Genomic DNA, 19,929 nt, shown 5'->3' with positions numbered 1-19,929 from the left:
TACAAATGATGTATGAGAGACTTATTTTTTTCTTTTTAGTACACTTTTTAACTTAATATAAGCGTGGTAATAAAACACCAATAAATAGGTAATTCATCTGTGTGCAGAATGACATTTGATATACTGGTAGGATTAGTTATGAATATGAATGATTCACAAGCCATTGATTCAAGTAAGTAATATCAGAAATATGTCTCACTTAAGACATTTCTGACCATTCCAAATTGAAGTTATTTTTGTAGGCCACATTGCACAGATGAATTACCACTTTACTGATGCCTTATATCATTTAAACCAAAAGAAGCCTTTGTTAAGGTTAGAAAAGAGTAAATGAATAATAGATGCAATTTTGCAGTACCTAAACTAAAGTGTCACCTTAACTTTCAACTTTCAACACAGTTCAACCTTAAATATTATATGTTGCTGTTCACTGCATGTTTATATCATCAAGTAAAAGGGATGTCTTTTCACAGATGAAGAAATACTTGGAATTGCAAGGTACATCATTCCAGGTGCCTTTTTCAGTATCTCGTGCAATGCAGTCTTCGTTATCATTGTAATCATCTGGTTGACCGGTCCTCCAGAACCTACCAGGTACAAAAAAAATTAACAAATGCATTATAAGATTGTAAAACTTCTCCAGCTGAATAATACATACATGCCCCTTTGGCACTGAATCTGGGGGAACAGCCATGGGCTGCACACTACGTCCCCTGGAATGCTTGGTGGCAGCCCCCCTGGGTTGCATCAGGGCCACAATCGTGGAACACCGATGATCAGTCTTGTTGGGCTCCGTGGTCACTGCCAGGGGCAGCTGCATGGCTTCCTGAGCCCGTGTGGGCTGTGATGCAGCCACACCCGGAAGGACAGCCTGAATTAGGTCAATTTTCACCTGAACCACTTCCGGGTGGGCTATAAGAGAAGCTTGCAGCCACTACTTGAGGCGCCAGTGTCAGAAGGAGGAGGACAAAGCTGCCTGGGAGAAGTGGAGGAAGAAGAGTGTGTTAGTGTTTTTCTTTTGTGTGTTTTAGGGACTGTGTAGGGCCTGTGGGACACGAGGAAGACGTGCCCCACAGCTGAAGAAAATAAATTTTTGTTTAATTTTTACATGCCTCCATTGTCAGTCTGTGTCGGGTCGGGCACCTATATAGCACCTTTTCACTATATATATATATATATATATATATATATATATACACAGTGCATCCGGAAAGTATTCACAGCGCATCACTTTTTCCACATTTTGTTATTTTACAGCCTTATCCCAAAATGGATTAAATTCATTTTTTTCCTCAGAATTCTACACACAACATCCCATAATGACAACGTGAAAAAAGTTTACTTGAGTTTTTTGCAAATTTATTAAAAATAAAAAAACTGAGAAATCCCATGTCCATAAGTATTCACAGCCTTTGTTCAATACTTTGAAAATGCACCTTTGGCAGCAATTCCAGCCTCAAGTCTTTTTGAATATGATGCCACAAGCTTGGCACACCTATCCTTGGCCAGTTTCGCCCATTCCTCTTTGCAGCACCTCTCAAGCTCCATCAGGTTGGATGGGAAGCGTCGGTGCACAGCCATTTTAAGATCTCTCCAGAGATGTTCAATCGGATTCAAGTCTGGGCTCTGGCTGGGCCACTCAAGGACATTCACAGAGTTGTCCTGAAGCCACTCCTTTGATATCTTGGCTGTGTGCTTAGGGTCGTTGTCCTGCTGAAAGATGAACCGTCGCCCCAGTCTGAGGTCAAGAGCGCTCTGGAGCAGGTTTTCATCCAGGATGTCTCTGTACATTGCTGCAGTCATCTTTCCCTTTATCCTGACTAGTCTCCCAGTTCCTGCCACTGAAAAACATCCCCACAGCATGATGCTGCCACCTCCATGCTTCACTGTAGGGATGGTGTTGGCCTGGTGATGAGCGGTGCCTAGTTTCCTCCAAACGTGACGCCTGACATTCACACCAAAGAGTTCAATCTTTGTCTCATCAGACCAGAGAATTTTCTTTCTCATGGTCTGAGAGTCCTTCAGGTGCCTTTTGGCAAACTCCAGGCGGGCTGCCATGTGCCTTTTACTAAGGAGTGGCTTCCGTCTGGCCACTCTACCATACAGGCCTGATTGGTGGATTGCTGCAGAGATGGTTGTCCTTCTGGAAGGTTCTCCTCTCTCCACAGAGGACCTCTGGAGCTCTGACAGAGTGACCATCGGCTTCTTGGTCACCTCCCTGACTAAGGCCCTTCTCCCCCGATCGCTCAGTTTAGATGGCCAGCCAGCTCTAGGAAGAATCCTGGTGGTTTCGAACTTCTTCCACTTACGGATGATGGAGGCCACTGTGCTCATTGGGACCTTCAAAGCAGCAGAAATTTTTCTGTAACCTTCCCCAGATTTGTGCCTCAATTCCTTTGACTTCATGCTTGGTTTGTGCTCTGACATGAACTGTCAACTGTGGGACCTTATATAGACAGGTGTGTGCCTTTCCAAATCATGTCCAATCAACTGAATTTACCACAGGTGGACTCCAATGAAGCTGCAGAAACATCTCAAGGATGATCAGGGGAAACAGGAGGCACCTGAGCTCAATTTTGAGCTTCATGGCAAAGGCTGTGAATACTTATGTACATGTGCTTTCTCAGTTTTTTTATTTTTAATAAATTTGCAAAAATCTCAAGTAAACTTTTTTCACGTTGTCATTATGGGGTGTTGTGTGTAGAATTCTGAGGAAAAAAATGAATTGAATCCATTCTGGAATAAGGCTGTAACATAACAAAATGTGGAAAAAGTGATGCGCTGTGAATACTTTCCGGATGCACTGTATATACCTATATATATATATATATATATATATATATATATATAAGTATAATATCAAAAATAAATTAAATGCCCTCCTCTTTCCTAGCAATGGACCAACAAGACTGTATGCAAACAGTCTGAGAGATGGTACTTCTGTTTAAGGATACTCAAGTCCTTTAACATGCTGGACAATCTGCTCGAGAGTTTATTGTGGAGAGTATGCTTTTCTACACTGCATTTTATTGGGGGAGTAACACCAGGAATCCTAAATAAATGGTTTAGAAAGGCAACTTCTGTTGTAAGGTCTACCCTGGACTCCAAGGAAGCATGGGTATAAAGAGGGTGATGCAAAATTTGAAGCCATACTCTAATGTACAATGTAATGCATTAAAACACTTTTCACTAATGGCTTTCCAGGATGGTGTGGTGTGCCACTAGACTAAATAATGACTCCACATACTTCGCCCTAGCCCATCTTCACCCTAGCCTGTTATAAAATGCACACCAGCATAAGGACATTTTTTACTATTCTACAGTGTGTTTTATCTTCTGTTTTGATGCAGAAAAGGGGAATTCCCTATCAGAGATCAATACAGTACCACAAGTAATATAGTGCCTTTCCTATCTATCTATTGGAGCTCAGAATTAATCTTGTGTTGGGTTGTTTCTTTCCAATGAGGAGCTGGTTTAACCTAGTCTCCTAATGAAAAATAACATAACATTCTCAAACTTATCTAATATACCAATGTAAAAGGTAAACCAGAATTAGCTAGCAGATGGCAATCTTCCTTTTGCTTGCCAAGAGAGATTCGAAAATGATTTAATGTGGGTCACTGTGTTTAGGAAAAAGTGACTTACCCAAAAGGGCAGCCACACCTGTCTATGATGAAAGTGTTTCTAGAAGGTAAACTGCCATAGTTAGTAAAGTAAAGCAAGAGGAGGCAGAGAAGACACTAGTAAAGCTATGCAGTTTCCACAATAAATGTAGCAGTCTATTGAAAAGAAAAAAGAAACTGTTTTGCAGGTGCGGGCTCACATCTGGCTTACTCAGGAATCCTAAAGTGAAAGTTCCATACGTGTGGTTGGTGCTACTGAACAGTCTGAAGCCACATTTCATCACCTCTTCAACCATCACATCTAGCTTTCCTTTCAGAGCAAGAGGCTTAACAGGACTTAAAAAAAGAAGAGCAGCTAATAGTGAAGAACACTGGCTTAACTGTACCTTCATGGGGAGCCATAGCTAAAAGACAGAAGGTAAGGTTAGTAGTGAGAAATCAGAAAAAGGTGCAGATTAGCAGGTGCAAGTGAGAACATACACAAATAAGAACAGATATCATACTCATAGGACAATGCTGAGAAAACCAGAAAGCTTGAAATTAAAATATGAGTAAAGAGGAACTAAACAGAACAAGGAACTCGAACCAGTCCATGACAGAAAGCTGCACCTTCTAGAATACAAATATCCCTTTCAATCAATGAAGGGATTGTGTAAAAAAATGCTTTAGTTGCCTCACATTTTTATGCAATCGTTTTGTTCACCCCACTGAATTAAAGCTGAAAGTCTGCACTTTAACTGCATCTGAGTTGTTTCATTTAAAATTCATTGTGGTAATGTACAGAACCAAAATGAAAAAAAAGTTGTCTCTGTCCAAATATTTATGGACCTAACTGTATATGTAGGTTTTAAAATAAGCCCAATTTAAAGCATGACAAAAAAATGTTACATAAAATCGATGCACAAAATCATCGCACTTTTAGGTTTAGGATTTTATATATGGAGAATAGATTCCCTAAAAACCTTCACTGTGAGTTTAAATAAGAAAACCCGCATACATTCTGGTGAGGTAACCAAATCACTTGAATCAACTTGCTGATGACAAGGAGTGAGGTGACAGCTACTGAAACCTACGTTGTTGTGGTTGTGAAGTTTGTTCCATCCTCCCACTTGAATTCGCCTTCTTCTTCAGTGTCGCTTAGCCCAATCCAGAAATACTTGGAGCTATGTTGCTTAGTGATAAATTCCTTTTAAAAAGAAAACGTACAAAAGTAATAAATGAAGTGAACAGAAAAATGAGAGTATGTCAAGTGTGATCATAATGTATGGAGGTGGCCCTTGTGTCTCTAAAAATGGAGCATCAAGTTGGACAGCTGGGAGACAAAGTCAGAGAAGTGAGATTGCGTTGGTTTGGACATGTGCAGAGGAGAGTTGCTGGGTATATTGGGTGAAGGGTACTAAGGATAGAGCTGTCAAGTAAGGGGAGAAGAGGAAGGCCTAAGAGAAGGTTTATGGATGTGGTGAGAGGGGACATGCAGGTGATGGGGGTGACAGAGCAAGATGACGAGGACAGGAAGATATGGAAGAAGAGGATCTGCTGTGGCAAATCCTAACGGGAGCAGCCAAAAGAAGAAGAAGAAGATAGTGAGCTACTTTTGAAATCTTACATCCAAATTTGAAAATTGTATCATTTTAACAGTACTGAGATTTGATATGCAGGATCTGAGATTTAGCTGTTTACACAGAGCACAATCAGGTGTCATCTGTTGATGATGTTACTAATGTGATGGTCTGCCAAGTCTGTTCCTTTGCAATGATTAGAGCATTAAGGTGGCCATACGATATACTGTACTAGCAGGGGTACCCAAAGCTGTCTTGGTTGGAATAAAGCACAAGTGTGTTAAACTAGATAAGAAGGACAGAAAAAGGATGGATGGCAATAAAAAAAAAATCTGTAGCATATTTCTGTTGAGAAACAATGTAAGCTTTATATTTTAAAAATCAAAAGAAGAAAAATAACAACACCACATTTACTGTAGGGCCAAAGTATTTAATAATCCATCAATATAATTAGGTTTAATAATTTGTGAATTTCATGGACTTGTTTTGTAGAAATCAGCTATTTTTGAATGTTATTTTTATATTTGTTTTTAACAATATTGTTCATGTTAGCTGCGGTGGGTTGGCGCCCTGCCTGGGGTTTGTTTCCTGCCTTGCGCCCTGTGTTGGCTGGGATTGGCTCCAGCAGACCCCTGTGATCCTGTAGTTAGGATATAGCGGGTTGGATAATGGATGGATAGATGGATGTTTGTTAGTCACAGACTTTGTCTACCAGGACAGCAGAAAAACAAAATAAACTATTGTGACGGATGGCCGGGGCCCAGGCCTGGCCGGGACGCCCCTTCACCAGATCTGCAAGGGGGACAAGGGTGGGAAGCCCAGTATCTCCCCCTGGACGCTAGATGGCAGCCTCCCTGGGTTGCAGCAGTGCCTCGGACTCCCCCAGGGCTTCATGGGGGTTGGAGTTCTGTGCGGCTCTGTGGGGTTCTGCAGGTGCCACCAGGGGGTGCTGCAACAGGAGATGCTGGCCCCTTTTGAGCACTGGTTTCACCTTACCCGGAAGTGCAGCCGGATGTCGGCAATCAACCACCTGGAGCACTTCCGGGTGCCTGATAAAAGGGAGCCAGCGACCACCACTCGGCGGCCAGAGTCAGGTGGAGGCGGACAAAGCTGTGGAGGAGTGGTGGTGAAAGAGAGGAGAAAAAGAGTGCTTGGTGTACTGTGCACTGTGCTTTATTTGGGACTGTGTTGTGGCTGGAGGAATTACGGGGAAGACGTGCCCTCCAGCTGAAGAAAATAAAGTTTGTTTTATTTTACACGTGCCTCCTGTGTCCAATTTGTTTCGGGTCAGTGATATACAGCATCCATTCTTACACTATCAAACCTGCTTAACTGAATTCAGAGCTGTGAATACAGGAGCTTATCATTCCAGTTTTGAGAGCAAGGCAGAAAGCAACCCTTGAAAGACTGCCAGTCTACCCCAGAGCTTATTCACATACAGTACATACATAATGTACATAATTAAAAACCCAAATCAGAAAAACTTCAGACAATATTGAAAATGCAAAACAAGAAAGGTGATTGTTAAATGTACTCTGACTTTTATTTCATTGCAGACAGTATGAACACAAGATATTTCATGGTTTGTCTGGTCAACTCCATTTCATTTGTTAACATGCATCCATTCCTGTATTTCAGGCCTGTAAACACATACCATAAAAAGCTGGGATGGTAAAGCATTCCACACTTTGTAATGTCACCATCCCTTCTCGCAACACTTAAAAGCGTTTCAGAATGTTATTTTGTCCCATTCTTCCTGCAAACACGCCTTAGGGTGTGCAATAATTACAGGGGTGTTGTTGTCCCATTTTTGTGTTTCAAAATTCTCCACACATTCTCAATTAGGGACAAGTCAGGAGTGGAGGCAGGCCAGTCCAGTACCAGTATCCTCTTCTTCCGCAGCCATGCCTTTGTATGTAATGTGTGCAGAACATGGCTTTTCATTATTTTGTTGAAAACTGTGTGGACATCTAAAATATTAATGTACTTTTCTGTATTAATGCTGCCAGCGCTGAAGTGTCAAGGGCATTGACACAACCCCATGCCATGACAGACTCAGGCTTTTGGACTTGTTGCTGACAACAGTCTGTATGGTCTTTTTTATCTTTGGTCCAGAGCACACGGCATCCATTTCTTCCAGAAAAATCTGGAATACGGATTTGTCTGAGCACAATACACGTTTGTTTCCAACTGCATTGTGGTCCTTCCCTGAGGTCTCAGAGCCCAGAGGAGTTGATGCCGCTTCTGGACATGCTTAACAGAAGGCTTCTCTTCTGCACAGTAAAGTTTGAAGTAGCATTTGTAAATTCTTGGGCTTGGCAAAAGTTTTGCCAAAGTAATCAGGCCTTGCCCACGTGGTTCTGTCAGTTGTTGATGATACAGTGCAATCTGAAGGATCGGAGATCAGTGGTGTTCAGCTTAGGCTTGTGCCCTTGCCCTTTATGCACTGAAATTCCTCCAGATTCCTTGAATCATTTCATTTCATTATGCACTGTAGACAGAGAAAAATGCCAATCCCTTCCAATCTTACTTTAAGGAACATTGTTTTTAAATATTTCAATCATTTTCTCACTCATTTGTTGACAAACTGGAGATCATCTGCTCATCTTTGCTCCTCAAAGACTCAACCTTTCGTGGAAATTGCTTTTGTACCAAATCATGATTTCAATCACCTGTTGACATCATCTGTTTGAAATCACATCATTGTTTAATTTTTTTACTGGCCCTAATTTGCCCCCATCCCAACGTTTTTGGGAATATGTTGCAGGCCTGAAATGCAGGAATGGAAGTATAATAACAAATGAAATGAAGTTGACCAGACGAACCTTGAAGTATCTTGGGTTCACACAGTCTGCAATGAAATAAAAGTCAAAGTACATTTAAGAATCACTGCTTATTTATTTGTATTTGCATTTTCCATCCCATCCCAACTTTTTCTGATTTGGGGTTGTATACTGTAATTTTCAACTACCAATTAATTACATCAATTATCATACAATCAATTATATTTGAAAATTAATCTAACATGTGCATCAGTGTTATGTAGGAGGAAAATCAGGAAACACAAACAGTCAGTCATTTCCCAACCCGCTATATCCTAACACAGGGTCTGCTGGAGCCAATCCCAGCCAACACAGGGTGCAAGGCAGGAACAAATCCCGGGCAGGGCACCAGCCCACCCACCAAGCACACATTAGGGATTGCCAATGCATGTCCTTGGACTGTGGGAGGAAACCCACGCAGACACAGAGAGAACATGCATACTCCACACAGGGAGGACCTGGGAAGTGAACCCAGGTCTCCTAACTGTGAGGCAGCTGTGCTACCACTGCACCACCCAGACTAAAAGATTTCAAGCAAAATTTAGTGTGCTTGATTTGTTTTGGCGGAGTGTCATATAGCTTTTCCTAGGCCTGTTTATGCAAGTGCGTTAATTTTCACGCTGACCGGGATTTATGTAGCGGAAGAACGTGGAAACTGCCGTTCGCACAGATTTATGCATCTGGATTTTTTTGTGCGTAAGCACATTTCTGCTTTTGTGCTTACGTCTTGTTATAGTGCGAATTCTACGCACGGCGTTATGCATGAGCCCCCAGATGATTAAATATTCACTGCCAAATATAACGTGTTCTATACCCTGCATCCAGTTTGGAAGTTGGGAGGAACATTGAATCTGAAAACTAAATATTCACCCTGAAGATGATGTGGTTTTTTCCTGCATCTGTGACATAAAAAGGCCTGAAACATACAGAGACTAGAAAGGTGAGAGAATACCATCAGGCAGGCTTTTCTACTCTGGCAAGCCTGCTGATAATGTCAGAAACTCACCTGCTCTTCTTCACCGTTGATAACAACTAATGTGGCTTTGCGGTTTGCACAGAACTTCTTGGAACTGTACCAGTCCTTGGGCTTCAATACAAAGTAGTAACAGCTCTCATTAACAGCCAGCCAATTAGCATCACAAGGAGAATCAGAGGACCCTTAAAAGAGGATTATGCATTTTTAGTATTCTGATTATCTAGAACCATTTGACAAATTTTGTTCTGCTGTGCTCAGAACATGCACAAGAAGCATATGGCTACTTTATTATCACTTTCCACAATGCAGTAAAATGGAAATACCCAGAATCCCAAGTAAGCTTTGAAACTTTAGCAGACCTACTGCGTCATTTTCAACAGACAGACGTCAGTGATGTTCACATATAGTTAACCACCTCCATTGTGATGTTGCCTTTATATTTAGAACTGTGCTTCTTGTGTTATAGAGAGTTCCTGCCTTCTCCATTTTTTTGTTCTGCTAACAGTTATATTGCCTTGAATCTTTCTCTATGAATGTATCAAGACATGAAGAGAAGACCAGGGTTCAAATACATTGTTATAGTAATACTTGTTCTGCACAAGCTAACTAAAGGTCAGGGTTACAGAAATTAAACATATTTTACTGGAAAAGTATCTGTGAGTACAATATAAAGCAACATAAAGTAACAGGTATTTAATCTGCAAATATTAATCACTGAAATTTCCTCAAAAATGTGAACCCAATATGAGGAGTGGTCATGCTTTTTTGGTTTCACTGATTTTTTTTCTTTGGAAGACTTGCTTTGTCTGTTTCTTCTCTGCTCAGGAATGATAATTCTACTTCTTTTGTGGTCCATGAAAATAGACCTTGCTGGTGTCATATTCAGTAGTTTGTCCCCCACAACTTTAGATTTTCTCAGACGTTTTATGTTGAAGCATTTGCGGAATTTAGAGCATTTTTTAATTTGGTGGAGGATAATGCTACAATAGCATTATTTGCTTAATCTTATTCAGGGTCACAGGAAGGCTTGAACCTACCAGGACAGCAACAAATGCAAGGCTAGAACCCACCTGGGACAAGGTGCAATTCCACTGCAGGGTCCACACATGCTCATGCTAACAAAGAGTCAGTTTGGAAATGTCAACTAACCCAACCTGACATCTTTTGTGATGTGTCAGGGAAACCTACCCAGCCAACATCCATGGACCAAATTCAAACCCAGGATGTTGACGGTAACCACTGCACCACTGTGCCAGGCTTATCCAGAAAGAGTACTTTCACATTAACTGCAGTATCTGTGCTAGGATGTGTTCCTTAAAGATCAACCCCATATGGGGCCACAGCTCTGGTACCACCCTGTTCTTTCCTGTCCAAAACAGGACATTGTCTTCTTTTTCTTCTGGCTGCTCTCATTAGGGGTCACCACAGCGGATCATCTTCTTCCATATCTTTCTCTCCTCGTCATCTTGTTCTGTCACACCCATCACCTGCATGTCCTTTCTCACCACATCCATAAACCTCCTCTTAGGCCTTCCTCTTCTCCTCTTACCTGGCAGCTCTAACCTTAGCATCCTTCCCCCAATATACCCAGCATCTCTCCTCTGCACATGTCCAAACCAATGCAATCTTGCCTCTCTGACTTTGTCTCCCAACCGTCCAACTTGAGCTGACCCTCTAATGTCCTCATTTCTAATCCTGTCCATCCTCGTCACACCCAATGCAAATCTTAGCATCTTTAACTCTGCCATCTCCAGCTCTGTCTCCTGTGCCACTGTCTCTAACTCATATAACATAGCTGGTCTCACTACCATCCTGTAGACCTTCTCTTTCACTCTTGCTGATACCCGTCTGTCACAAATCACTCCTGACACTCTTCTCCACCCATTTCACTCTGCCTGCACTCTCTTTTTCACTTCTCTTCCACAATCCCCATTACTCTGTACTATTGATCCCAAGTATTTAAACTCATCCACATTCGCCAACTCCACTCCCTGCATCCTCACCATTCCACTGACCTCCCTCTCACACACATGTATTTTGTCATGGTGGTCCTACTGACCTTCATTCCTCTCCTCTCTAGAGCAGATCTCCTCCTCTCCAGGGTCTCCTCAACCTGCTCCCTACTATCGCTACAGATCAGCAAACATCATAGTCCATGGGGTCTCTTGTCTAATCTCATCTGTCAACCTGTCCATCACCATTGCAAATAACAAAGGGCTCAGAGCTGATCCCTGATGTAATCCCACCTCCACTGTTACTCCTACTGCAGACCTCACGGTCACACTTCACTCGTACATATACTATACAACTCTTACGTACTTCTCTGCCACTCCCGACTTACTCATACAATACCACAGCTCCTCTTGAGGCACCCTGTCATCTGCTTTCTCCAGCTCCACAAAGACACAATGCAACTCCTTCTGGCCTTCTCTAAACTTCTCCATCAACATCCTCCGAGCAAACATCACATCTGTGATGCTCTTTTGTGTTGTAAATGTAATAGCAAGAAAATTAATAAAATTATAATTCCCCTCACCTGAGCTCTCTGTTGTATTGGCACAGGTAGTTTGGAGGGCTGCCCAAGCTTCAATTGATTTCTTCAGGAGATCTGTGATTTCTGTTGGAAGGCATATGATTAGTTGCTGTGAACATTCCTCATTCAGAGTAGTGGTTCAATAAATCTGAAAGCTTTTTCACTTTACCTGATACTCTTACACAGAGTCTCCTGAGATGAACAGAGCACCTGTTCATTGAGAACATTTATCTTATTCAGATTTATTTACAGTATCTCTGTTGAGATTAACAGACCACCACTTAGGAGGGTACACTGGCACAGTGCACAAGCTAATTTCACCATGGTGGTGATGAGAATACTGGATCTGGATTTTGGCATTAAGTGTGATTTATCACTCCATATCACTCACACTGACCTCTTCCACTCATAAGTGGAATTCAAAGACTGCAGAATGCAGCATTGTATATGACATCAAAGATAAACCATATGAAGATTTTAATGTTGAGACTCACAAGAAAGAACTAAGCAGTTTACAATTTAAAATTGAGTCTGTACCTTAGATAGAATATCATGAAACTAACACTGATTAACCTGTCAACAACAATAAGGACACCTGAGTAAACAGACAGAAATTAGAAAACCTGTACCTTTTGACCTTATTTAAATAGAGTCTCTTTAAACCTTTAAACTCTGGACTCTAGAACCTATTTTAAACCTACTCTTGTGTAAATGTTTAAACACCTGCTATAGATTGATTTGAATTATGTATCTTTACTGATATAACATTGTACCTTTTATATCATTCTTCTGGAATCTTAAAAAAATAGATTGTTACAATTTATTAGACCTGGAGTAGTTAGGAATCCGAATGGAAAAACAGCCTGAGAAAGGCAAACATCCATCCATCCATTTTCCAACCCGTTGAATCCGAACACAGGGTCACGGGGGTCTGCTGGAGCCAATCCCAGCCAACACAGGGCACAAGGCAGGGAACCAATCCTGGGCAGGGTGCCAACCCACCGCAGGACACACACAAACACACCCACTCACCAAGCACACACTAGGGACAATTTAGAAACGCCAATTCACCTAACCTGCATGTCTTTGGACTGCGGGAGGAAACCGGAGCACCCGGAGGAAACCCACGCAGACACGGGGAGAACATGCAAACTCCACTCAGGGAGGACCCGGGAAGTGAACCCGGGTCCCCAGGTCTCCCAACTGCGAGGCAGCAGCGCTACCCACTGCGCCACCGTGCCGCCAAAAGGCAAACACTTATTGATTATTCTTGTAATCATTGTTAATTCGAGGTGGTTGTGGTATAGCGGGTCCACCGCTTCCGAAAAAAAAAACAGGTTTTAATCCGTATAGCCGTGTCGTTCTCCGTGGGCACGATTGCACGGCCGTGGGGAGTTAATGAGGTGGTTGGAGCGAGTTGCACCTGCACGTGTGGGTGCGGTCCTTCTAAATTGCCACATTGGCTTCCTGCAGTGTGTGATTAAGGTGCTGCGCCCACGGAGGCGCGCGGGGATGTCCGTGTGTGTGTGTGTGTGCGTGCGTATACGGATTGACCCTAGAGAAAAGGGGAATACAGTAATCCCTCCTCCATCGCGGGGGTTGCGTTCCAGAGCCACCCGCGAAATAAGAAAATCCGCGAAGTAGAAACCATATGTTTATATGGTTATTTTTATATTGTCATGCTTGGGTCACAGATTTGCGCAGAAACACAGGAGGTTGTAGAGAGACAGGAACGTTATTCAAACACTGCAAACAAACATTTGTCTCTTTTTCAAAAGTTTAAACTGTGCTCCATGACAAGACAGAGATGACAGTTCTGTCTCACAATTAAAAGAATGCAAACATATCTTCCTCTTCAAAGGAGTGCGTGTCAGGAGCACAGAATGTCACATAGATAGAGAAAACAATCTCTAGCAAACAAATCAATAGGGCTGTTTGACTTTGCGAAGCACCGCGGCACAAAGCTGTTGAAGGCGGCAGCTCACACTCCCTCCGTCAGGAGCAGGGAGAGATAGAGAGAGAGAGAGAGACAGAGAAAAACAAGCAAGCAAAAATCAATACGTGCCCTTCGTGATTTTAAGTATGCGAAGCACCATGCAGCATGTCGTTTCAGGAAGCAGCTGCACAAAAGATAGCAACGTGAAGATAATCTTTCAGCATTTTTAGACGAGCGTCCGTATCGTCTAGGTGTGCGAACAGCCCCCCTGCTCACACCCCCTACGTCAGGATCAGAGAAAGTCAGCGCAAGAGAGAGAGAGAAGAGTAAGCAATCTAGCTTCTCAGCCATCTGCCAATAGCGTCCCTTGTATGAAATCAACTGGGCAAACCAACTGAGGAAGCATGTACCAGAAATTAAAAGACCCATTGTCCGCAGAAATCCACGAACCAACAAAAAATCTGCGATATATATTTAAATATGCTTACATATAAAATCCGCAATGGAGTGAAGCCGCGAAAGGCGAAGCGCGATATAGCGAGGGATCACTGTAGATCAATCGTAGGGGAAGAAATGGAAGGAAATCGAAGAAAAAAAAAAAAAATAAAGCATGAGGTTAAAGGACAGAAAACAGCAGGCATGAAGTTATGATCTGGCCACCTGGAAAGTGGAGACACCACGAGCTGGGGCCCCGCGAAGGAGCGTTAGGCTGATACGCTCTGGGGGCTAGTTCGCCCCACTGAATGTACGAGTGAGTGGGGTGAGCAAGGCAGGTGTCCTCCCGAGGGATCCGAGGAGTGACTACGGGTGCGTGAAGGATAAAGGAAGGAGAGCCGACCTCGACTGTCTGGCAGTGACATCCGAAAGGAGGCCAAGATGGAGGTTGGCCGAAGGAGCTCGCGGCTGTTGGGTCTCCATCGGCTGAGGGAGCATTGGATGAGCCGGGGAGAGAGTGACGAAGGTGGATCAGAGAATAACGAGAGGGAGAGAGACTGCTTTTTAACTTTTGCACATTTTAACCTCGGATTTTAAATGATTTATTTATGGATTACTATTTTTATCCCCACAAGACACTGGTTTTATGGAATATTTATTGGAACTTTGGACACTGCACTTTTTTTTTGATGATTGTTTTAATAAAAGCACTTAAGCACTTTTTGAATATATCTGCTGGCTTCATATGAGATTTGTCCCCATTTGTCAGCTCATCTTAGTGATATTATCGACGGTGTTGGGTTCAGAACCCCCATCAGGACGTTGGGGAGCCTGAAGAGAACCCACACCGTCACAGTGGTGTGAGGCCTTTAAGTTTGGGATGCACGCTGAACAGAAAAAGGAAGAGCAGAGCAGCAGAGAGAAAAAAAGTTGAACAAAACAAAGAGAAACTCAAAGAAACTGACAAGACCTCTGCAGACTGAACAGCAAACTGAAGCAAATCTGCATCCAGACTTGAAAAGACTCCTCTTCCATCACTAGGGTTGCCAGATTAGAAAATATTTTATTTATATAGCGCCTTTCCCATGTTCAAGGGGCTTCACAGAGTCTTAGTTAAAAAAACAGCAGGGTTTATGTAACATTGGATACAAATGTTTTCCTGAATAGAACCATGGAACAGATAACCAAGCATTAAATTGAATAAAGGACAATAAACCAGAGTTAAATAATTCATTATTAAAAGAAAAACCTAATTTGTGATATAACAGACACACAAATTATCCTGAGCACCTAGACAGAGAGATAAACTGAAAGAAAAGGCAGAATGTTAAGTAAAAGTCTTCCTAAATAGATGAGTTTTAAGTTGTTTTTTAAAAGAATGAATGGAGTCGACTGATCTCATTAATTTCTGGATGTCATTCCAAAGTCTGGGTGCTACGGAGACTAATGGCCGTGTCACCCATAGAGTGCAAGTTAGTGTGAGGCACAACAAGATTACCAGAATCAGAGGACCTTAGTGGGCGGACAGGAGCAGAGTGATTTAGAAAGTCACTGATGTGGTTTGGCGTGAGGCCATTTAAATCTTTGTAGGTTATTAATAGAATTTTATATTCAATTCTGTAAGACACAGGGAGCCAGTGCAGACGGAGCAGGATGGGTGCGATGTGCTCGCTGCTGCTGTCAGTGTCAGGACTCTTGCAGCAGAGTTTTGAATCCACAGAAGCTGTGATATAAGATTAGAAATAAAATCAGAAATACGTGACACTCTTCAAATCTCTCTCTATATTACTATATATATAAATGTATCTATGTCCCCAACACACCCAGACCAATATATTATATACAAGTAGGGACATATTTATATCTTTAACAATCTCTGCAATTGTGTATGGAGCCACGACATTTTTTATTATTGCTGCACATTTAGTCCTAGCACTTGAAAATTTGCTTGCAATTTTTGAATCGGGAAATACTGTTGGTAGTAGTACATTGGTACACTCATTTGAACTGAATGACTGATGATGATGGACAATATGGAAGGCCATTGCAGCTTCTACAGCCATTGTTTTTCTTGATCAAGAAGTTTATTTTACCAGCTTCTTTTGAAGTAGAGGCAATGCAACGCTTGTTCTTTGCTGTTTCTATGTGTTGCTTGATATCAGACTTCCCGCTATGTTCAGTACTGAAAGTGCAATTCATTTTTTGAGACCCTGCAGTGGCAGTTTTATATGCACTTCGCTAGACCACCAAGCCAGTATCTTCACAACAGTAACCCCTAATATATCCCTTGGCATTGGGAGGAGTACATTTGCGGGGGAACTGGTTTCGAACTCACGACGTCTGGATTATAAGTCAGCAGTTCTAACCGCTACACCACAGAAGCTGTCATGCTAAGGCTGCTATATGGTTGCGAGACATGGACGCTATCAGGTGACCAGAGATGAAGACTGGACTCCTTCAGTACTGTGTCTCCTCAGAGAATCCTTGGGTACCGCTGGTTTGACTTTGTGTTGCTCATGGAGTCCCGAACAAGGCACATTACCTACATTGTGAGAGAGCGTCAATTATGTCACAGCTGCCATGTGGCATGATTACCCGAGGGTGATCCTGCTCACAAGATCCTCATTGCTGGGGACCAGAGTGGCTGGACCTCGCCAAGGGGTTGCCCACGTAACACCTGGCCATGGCAGATAGAGAGTCATTTCCAGAGGGTGGGACTGGACCGCGTGTCTGCCTGGGGGGATCCTGAGTTGTTTCATCGTGTAGTGGGTATGGCAAGACACTCTACCAGCGTATGCTCCCCAACTTGACTTGACTTGAGTTGATTGGGAGTGAGAGATGAGGGTCTTATAACTGATTAAAGTGATTCATTACACTACTTTGCTGGGGTGGGGAAGAGATTTCACATTATTGATTAACATGACTAATTACATATTATTCTTAAACCCACTTAACCCGAATGAGGGATGTGGGAGGCCAAAACTTATCATTGCCATCACTGATATCAGTTTTGGATAGGTCACAACAAGTCCATCAGACGTTCACTCGGATACATGACCACGAATTTACATTTGCCAATTAACCTAACATGCACAACTATGAGATGTGGGAAGAAAACTAGCATACCTGGAAAAAAACATGCAGAGAAAAAGTCCAAACTCCACACAAGCAGGCATGAAACTTGAATCCAGAATGCTGAATCTGGCATCACGACACAGAGTTCCAGGCCATTGCAGAGCCCACTCACAGCGATACCCACAGAAACTCACACTGCAGACAATTTACAGTTACTATTTCACCTGTCTAGCACATCTTTATGAATGGAGGGGGGGTCCAGACTGACATTGTGAGAACATGCACACTCCACACAGATGGGATTTACTAAGATGCTTTAATTTTTTCTTTAACATACAGTAAGTGCCCATGAAGGTTCACTTACCTTTCTGGGACTGTTCAACTGTCATCTGAGTACTGTTCTTAAAGTGACTGCTGTTCTTGATAAGATCTGCAACTGAAATAAGAAAGAATCCATGACGGCCTTAGATGTGACCTCTGCAGGGACAGACCTGCCTGTTATGACCAAACAAGGACTAGTAACTGCCAGAGCTTGGCTCATGAATAATTGTGTGTGGGACATTCTTTATGGAATGGAGCGGGAGGTTGACAGACGGATCGGTGCGGCATCCGCAGTAATGCAGGCTCTGCAACGGTCCGTCGTAGTGAAGAGAGAGCTGAGCCAAAAGGCGAGGCTGTCGATTTACCAGTCGATCTACGTTCCTGCCCTCACCTATGGCCACAAGTTTTGGGTAGTGACCGAAAGAGCAAGACCGCGGATACAAGCAGCCGAAAATGAGTTTTCTCCGCAGGGTGGCTGGACTTTCCCTTTAGAGATAGGGTGAGGAGTTCAGTTATCCGGGAGAGACTCGGAGTAGAGTTGCTGCTCCTCCGCATTGAGAGGAGTCAGTTGAGGTGGTTCGGGCATCTGGTTAGGATGCCCCCTGGATGACTCCCTGGGGGGGGTGTTCCAGGCATGCCCCACTGGGAGAAGGCCATGGGGCAGACCCAGGACATGCCGGTGGGATTATATCTCCCGGCTGGCTTTGGAACGCCTCGGGGTCCTCCCAGAGGAGCTGGAGGAGGTGGCCGGGGAGAGGGAGGTCTGGGTTTCCCTGCTTACGCTGCTGCCCCCGCGACCCGACCTCAGATAAGCGGTGGATAACGGATGGGTGGATGGACATTCTTTAACACTGGTCTACAAAAAAATATTTTTTGTTTGCTACTGGGAACTTCAGACCATCTCTTTATTAAGTTTTTTACACTGATTTCATACATGAAATCAGAATTAAGCTAGCACATCAGATTTTTGAGATGCACATCATTGCTGTTTTGACACTTTTGCAATATCAATATAATATTTCAACACGATATCTGGAGTTTGGACTCTGTCCCACCAAAATTGTTTTGATGTGTTTATTCTGAAAGCAAACCAGAAGACAATACCAAAGATACTTTAAAACAAGTTTATGTCAATTTAACTCAATATAAAAGTGAGGTCAGCATGCTCAAAAATTTTTGAGGCAATTGCTTTTGCACCTGTACTACAGTGTCTCCTTGCAAGAACCAACAGCAGTCACCCATCATGCACCCATCATTTTCCTGATACCGGTTTTCCATCACCTTTATATCTTGATGGAATCTTTCCCCACACTCATTGCTGACATCGCTTAGATTTGGTGGAAAAAAGTCGAGATGCATCTTCAGTGACATTCTAGCTGCCATAAGCTGATACGCTTTCAGCAGGTTCTCCACAAGCTCGGCATAATTCTCTGCTCTGTGACTGCCAAGAAAATTCTCGACAACCTGCACGAATGAGGGTGCTGATTTCCTTTTGAACTCCTCGTCAAGCATCAGTTCACGGACTTCAGGACCAATAAAAATGCCTTCCTTCATTTTGGCTTCACTTTTCTCGAGACCAGACTTATTTCTTAAATGCTGAAACACTTGACTTTTACCGTCCAGTCACCCTAGTTGTCCAAGACCTGGCACATCATAACTAAAAAACGGGACGTACTGCTGGACAAAAACGGCTTTCAGATTTGGAGTCAGCAAGTGAAATTTGTTAAAGTACAGGTGAAAGAATCCCAGTAGCAAAATGCTCGTTGGCCAGTGTAATTAATAGAATTAATAATTAATTGTTAATAATAATGAATTCATCCCAGCCTCAGTTTCATCATTGGTATTAACTAGTTATACAACAGCAAGGGGCAGCAAGACTCTCCATAACAGCAGCATACATGTGTTTGGGAGCTCTCAAAGCTACATGCACTTATAGGAACACGTGCGGACACTTACTGTTAGACTCATAGTCACTCAGCTTGCTGAAGACATTTCCTCTGTCTTTTTCAATGGCGTCCTGAAGTTTCTTCACTAAAGACACAAAGAAAGTCATAGAGTAGCAGAACCTTTTCTCTAAATTGACTGCCCAAGAAAAAAACTGCAACCCACTAGCTGCAGGTCTTCGTTGTTTTGTGTTGTCTCTACATGCCCATGCCATCCTGCATCTTTGTGACAGCAGTCATATCCAGTGTGTCTCCTTTGCAGCCAGAGGCCATGAATGGAACATACAGTTAGGTCCATAAATATTTGGACAGAGACAACTTTTTTCTAATTTTGGTTCTGTACATTACCACAATGAATTTTAAATGAAACAACTCAGATGCAGTTGAAGTGCAGACTTTCAGCTTTAATTCAGTGGGGTTAACAAAACGATTGCATAAAAATGTGAGGCAACTAAAGCATTTTTTTAACACAATCCCTTCATTTCAGGGGCTCAAAAGTAATTGGACAAATTAAATAACTGAAAATAAAATGTTCATTTCTAATACTTGGTTGAAAACCCTTTACTGGCAATGACAGCCTGATGTCTTGAACTCATGGACATCACCAGATGCTGGGTTTCCTCCTTTTTAATGCTCTGCCAGGCCTTTACTGCAGTGGCTTTCAGTTGCTGTTTGTTTGTGGGCCTTTCTGTCTGAAGTTTAGTCT

General features: G+C 42.7%; 1 protein-coding gene across 1 annotated transcript; it reads right to left on the bottom strand.

Annotated features, from left to right (window-relative positions):
* Positions 1-63: 63 nt before the first annotated feature.
* Positions 64-19,455, bottom strand: LOC114667690 (hepatic lectin-like). Its single transcript, XM_028823090.2, has 6 exons — positions 19,237-19,455; positions 17,324-17,395; positions 11,517-11,597; positions 9,011-9,162; positions 4,697-4,809; positions 64-587 (listed from the first exon to the last, which is right to left on the bottom strand). The coding sequence occupies exons 1-6, from the start codon at positions 19,436-19,438 to the stop codon at positions 428-430; spliced, it is 780 nt and encodes a 259-aa protein (XP_028678923.2). The 5' UTR covers positions 19,439-19,455; the 3' UTR covers positions 64-427.
* Between the last annotated feature and the right edge of the window lie 474 nt (positions 19,456-19,929).

The sequence above is a fragment of the Erpetoichthys calabaricus genome, chromosome 17, assembly GCF_900747795.2.
Source record: "Erpetoichthys calabaricus chromosome 17, fErpCal1.3, whole genome shotgun sequence".
Lineage (NCBI taxonomy): Eukaryota > Metazoa > Chordata > Cladistia > Polypteriformes > Polypteridae > Erpetoichthys > Erpetoichthys calabaricus.
Note: the sequence above shows the minus strand (reverse complement) of the source record. Positions and strands in the feature narration are given on the sequence as shown.

What these genes read in the sequence shown, in the direction of transcription:
- LOC114667690 (XM_028823090.2), bottom strand. Translation starts at nt 19,438, where the DNA reads ATGGCATGGGCATGTAGAGACAACACAAAACAACGAAGACCTGCAGCT. An exon ending in AGTTGAACAGTCCCAGAAAG is followed by an intron (nt 11,598 to 17,323) that starts GTAAGTGAACCT and finishes GCCTTCCAACAG; the next exon opens with AAATCACAGATCTCCTGAAG. An exon ending in CAATACAACAGAGAGCTCAG is followed by an intron (nt 9,163 to 11,516) that starts GTGAGGGGAATT and finishes TCCTCTTTTAAG; the next exon opens with GGTCCTCTGATTCTCCTTGT.